Source organism: Lathyrus oleraceus, chromosome 5 (assembly GCF_024323335.1).
Source record: "Lathyrus oleraceus cultivar Zhongwan6 chromosome 5, CAAS_Psat_ZW6_1.0, whole genome shotgun sequence".
In the NCBI taxonomy this organism is placed as follows: domain Eukaryota; kingdom Viridiplantae; phylum Streptophyta; class Magnoliopsida; order Fabales; family Fabaceae; genus Lathyrus; species Lathyrus oleraceus.
The window spans coordinates 394177681-394182628 of record NC_066583.1 but is presented as its reverse complement, the minus strand read 5'-3'; the positions used below and the strand labels follow the sequence as shown (position 1 = coordinate 394182628).

Below are 4948 nucleotides of genomic sequence, written 5' to 3'. Positions count from 1 at the left end.
TTCAGAAATTTGTAACATAGATTCACAGGATTATATATCAGTAAATTCTTCTTTATATTTTTGGTTTTTTAATGGATAATATATTTTATGTTGAATTTGCTCTCAGGAATATATATCACCAGATTCTGTTTTATATGCGACATTGAGCCTCGTATCGGTGGCTGGAGTTGTGGTGTGTAAATACAACTTTATTACACAAATGATGGTTTCTCTTGTTTGTTTCCCTAACTTCATTATTATAAACTTTCAATTTCTTTCAGGTCATGGTTATTGCATTCTCTCTGGGATTAGGAGCAATGCCATGGATTATAATGTCTGAGGTACAATTTTCTTCAATAATAATATGCATGACAACCCTATATGAACAAACCTTTGTTGTAATATAATGTGATAGTTGATGTGTTGAATATATTTTACATAATAGATTCTTCCGATTAACATCAAAGGCCTAGCTGGAAGTTTTGCAACACTTGCCAATTGGTTCTTTTCCTGGTTGGTTACATTAACAGCAAATTTGCTCTTGGATTGGAGTTCGGGAGGTTTGTGTGCATTGCCTATGTTAATTTTCTATAAATATCTATTGTTTCTAACCAGAAGCTTCCTATGTTTTTATCAGGAACCTTCACAATATATACTGCAGTGTGTGTTTTCACAGCAGGATTTGTTGCCATTTGGGTCCCCGAGACAAAGGGAAAAACTCTTGAAGAAATACAACAGTTTTTCAGATGAAGTTTCCTTTCGAGTAGCACTTCAGCTAGTGTTCACTCATGTATTCACATTCATATTTTTTTTCTGAATCAACTCAATTCATTTTTGTGCTCTTTGGTCTTGTTAAATATGAAAAATACCAAAACAGTGTGATTTTCTAATCTAGCAGCATACTTGCATTTTTGTTGTAATTGATTGATTATAAACAAATAAATGAAAGAGAGTGGTTATTATACACTTCAATTAGAGTAGCAGTGGTTTCGGTTCATGACATTTCAAATAGCAAGAGGATCATATAAACAATAAGCATATATCAGTATTTGTATTTTAATATTATAAAAGCATAAAAAGAACCTTTAGTTGCTCTTGTGAATTATAACAAGCAGTTGTATGCCATTTTCTTCTGGTTACCTCTTGTGGCTGCAACATAACCTGAAATGAGAATATGGTCACAGAGACATGTGATGCATGTAAATGTTAAATAACCACCCACTTTAGAGGGCGCTTTCCAAAATAAGCGCCCTCTAAACCCTTTAAATTTCCATTTTAGAGGGCGCTTTCCAGTAAAAGCGCCCTCTAAACCCATAAAGGTTTCCACTTTAGAGGGCGCTTTCCAGTAAAAGCGCCCTCTAAACCCTTAAAAGTTTCCACTTTAGAGGACGCTTTCTTTAAAAAGCGCCCTCTAAAGTGACCCTTAAAGGGCTTAAAGAGCCACTTTAGAGAGCGCTTTCACCAGGAAAAAAAGCGGTGTCTTTACCTATGCCAGCGCCAGATTAGAGGGCGCTTTAAAGCGCTGTTATAGGCCAAAAAAAGCGCCCTCTTTTCCCTTATTTGGCGTAGTGAATTCGATCTATAATGACCGAATTTTCCACAATTGTAGCATGAACTTCTAAGTTTACCATTCTTATAATCATCTTCCTTTACAGAGTTAGATAGCCTTCTAAATTTGATTAGGTTCTTGTCGGGGTGCTTGACTCCATTTTTCCTTAAATACATATGGTACCTTTTGACGAACAATTCTATCTCTTCATCATCGGAATTCTCATCATCTCTTGTTTCACAATCAATTTTCTCATTGGTTAAGGACTTTAAACTTGAATCCTTTATAGAAATAGACTTCTTTTATACCTCTTTGTCTTCACCTTTCTCCTTTTTCATATTCTTCTCATGCTTTTTTCCCCCATGTTTTTCCAAGCAAGTGAGTTCTTGCTCATGTTCTTCTAGTTTGCCAAAAAAAATTGTGAGATCAAGTATTTTTAGATCATTTTCTTATTTGATTGAGGTGACCTTAGGTTTTCATTCCCTATTAAGACACCTCAAAGTTTTATTATTAGCAATATCATTGGAAATATGCTTACATAGAGCATTCAAATGATCTATAAGATGTGTGAACCTCTTTTGCATGTCGGCAATGGTTTCACCATGCTTCATGATAAATAGTTCAAAATCTTGATTTAAGGTATTGATCCTAGCTTGCTTGACTTTATTAGTTCCCTCACGGGAAATTCTAATGCGTCCCACATAGCTTTGGCAGTTTCACAATGAGAAACATGATAGTATTCATCAACACCAAGTGCGAAGATGAGAATATTTTGTGCCTTCCAATCATGTGACCATAATTTCTTATCATTATCATTCCATTGTGCTTCCGATTTTGGTACGACAACTCCTTCACCATTGGTCATTGTAATTTGATTAGGACCATTAGTGATGACGTCCCAAACACCCTTATCAACCGAGTTGATATGGATACGCATACAAGCTTTCCAATAGCCATAATTTTCACCAGTAAAAATGGGTGCTCTATTGTACGACCGTTTAGGTATTGTGGCCATTTTCTAATAAGCGAATACTAAAGCAAGAAATTAACCTGAGCTCGTCATACCACTTGTTAGACGATAGGCAACAATATAGAGGGGGGGGGGGGGGGGGGGGGGGGTAAATAGATCCTAAGTTAAAAACAAGATTCCAAAAATAATTTTGAAAAGTTTAATGGCTAGCAGAAGTGACCCAAATCGAATTGTCTAAACCAAATCGCTAACGAAAAGCTCAGATATGCGTATGTATAACCAAGTTATGATAATGAGAGTAAATTAATCAAGATAATTTCAATCACAATCAAGTTAATGCTATTATAATAGTAGAGACTACTCCCAATGATAAAATACACAAAAATTCTATTGAGACAAATTATCAAACACCTTGTGTGCAATCGATTTTGCTTAGAATTTTGTATGGTTTTGTTGATTTCCAAATCCAACCACATTCTAATAGATTGTGATCACTTAAACAAAACCTCTTTCAAAAGGTTATCAAATTTTTTATCCAAACGCATTAATCGCAAAATTGATGAATTAAATAATTTGCAAATGAAAAGTAAAAGAGATTGAGATAGAGAGAGATAGAGAGAGTACACAAGGATTTGTTTTTGCAGTTCCCCAATCAACCTTGTTATGGTTACGTCTGCCCTTAATTTGAACTCGAATTGAGATAATGAAATCAACCTTACTTTGCAAAAGTAGAATATAAGAGAAATATAGAAATCCAACCCTACAAACCTTATGTTTGATGTTGATTCTAACACTTTCTCTTTCCTTGATATGAGCTTGATCAAGTCACCCAACAATACCAATTTGATCCACCGTCTTACGCTACTCCTTTGCAAGAAACCTTCGTTCTTCAAAGCTTTCACTTGATCGAATCCGAATTGCAAATGATGGTAACCCAATATTTATCAATATGGTTCACCGTCTCACGCTACTCCTTTGCAAGAAACTATCGTTCTTCAAAGCTTTCACTTGATCAAATCCAAATTTCACAATCTTGTTCAAAACCTTCAAATCCTCAATTGATCTTGAAGGAAAACCCCAACTTGGTTTTCTTATTTGAAACCCCAAAGATTTAAACCCAATTTACAATTCAACAACCTAAATTGGATGTTATCAACACTAATTCTAGATGGCACCCAAATAAATAATGATTATGTATAGTCTGTTTGTGTGTATGCATAGAATGTTAATTGAAGATTATGAGCACTCTTTGAAATCTCTATTTCGTTTATGATCTTCTCAAAATCGCTAAAAGAAATGATGCATGAATGAAATATATATGTGTGTAAGTTAAAGTAAAATGGAATGCAAAAGATTTAAAAAATCATGAATTTTTGGAAATATATGTTGCATGTGTCGACCTATGTAAGTCACGTGTCAACACATTCGATGCATGTTGTCGCAACCTGAAAAATGGAATGCGAAAAAAACAATCGGCGAAGAAAGACAGGAGAGTCGCCACCGTGCGTTATTTATTCCAAAGGAGGGAAAGGAAACGCTCGAAGTAAACCTGGAAAAAGGAAAGGACAAGACAGGGTCTCACAACCAAATCTTGGGTTCGGGAGTCGATTATGCAAAGGGAAGGTATTAGCACCCCTACGCATCCATAGTACTCTACGGGATCCACTTTTGTAGTTCTTGTCTAAAGGGTGTGGGTTTATCTAATGTGTTATTTACTAAAAAAAAGGGGTCAAAAGAAAATGACTCGCACGGATGTCGCATCCACTGCATACGTATCTCATCTGAATATGAGAATCAGAGTCTTCGTAGCTCGGCTACCTAGGGGTTAAGGGTAATTGTGCTCGCTAAGACATCGCGTCTTATGCCTACGTATCTCATCTGGAATGAGAATCAGAGCAAGCCGTAGTTTGGCTAACTACGGGGTTATGGATTGGGTTTTGGACGAACGACGTTACTACGCAATCTACCGGATGCTCGACCTTTGGAGACTTACTCGCCTGTAGTAGAAGGAGTTAACGTGTTCTTAGGAGAAGAAAAATCAATGAGTTGGTAGGTGATCACGACTTTATGAGTCTATTGGGGTATTAACTGCAAGTGCACAGTCTAATCGCGTAGTAATAAAAGATATCGATCCCACAGGGACTTAATGAATCGATATACCGTTTTTCTAGGGTTACTTCGTAAAGCTAAGGCGGATGATACTTTGATGATTAGGGGGAAAAAGTAAAACTAAAATTGGATCTAGATTAAATATCGAATAACGCGGATATCGGTATGTAGTTCGTCGTAATTAGGGAATCAAATCTTCGTTGGTTTCTTAGTTTTAAAATAAGTCCTTTCATTAGACACTATTGATTAAAAATCTTTTCTCAAACTCTCGCTCTGTTGAATAGACTACGATTTTACCTTAACGTACGCTCTCACTATTTAGTTAAAACTAAAATCACTTT

The 4948-nt window shown here is 35.8% G+C and overlaps 1 protein-coding gene across 1 annotated transcript; it reads left to right on the top strand.

Moving 5' to 3' along the window:
• The first annotated feature begins 266 nt into the window (after positions 1-266).
• Positions 267-917, top strand: LOC127080337 (sugar transporter ERD6-like 6). The gene is made up of 3 exons (XM_051020666.1): positions 267-320; positions 425-539; positions 617-917. Exons 1-3 carry the CDS (start codon positions 297-299, stop codon positions 727-729), a joined length of 252 nt encoding a protein of 83 aa, XP_050876623.1. The 5' UTR covers positions 267-296; the 3' UTR covers positions 730-917.
• The last annotated feature ends 4031 nt before the right edge of the window (positions 918-4948 follow it).

Coding starts and splice junctions, on each gene's coding strand:
- LOC127080337 (XM_051020666.1), top strand. CDS start 297: ATGCCATGGATTATAATGTCTGAG. Junction 321..424: donor CATGGATTATAATGTCTGAG/GTACAATTTTCT, acceptor TTTACATAATAG/ATTCTTCCGATTAACATCAA. Junction 540..616: donor CTTGGATTGGAGTTCGGGAG/GTTTGTGTGCAT, acceptor TGTTTTTATCAG/GAACCTTCACAATATATACT.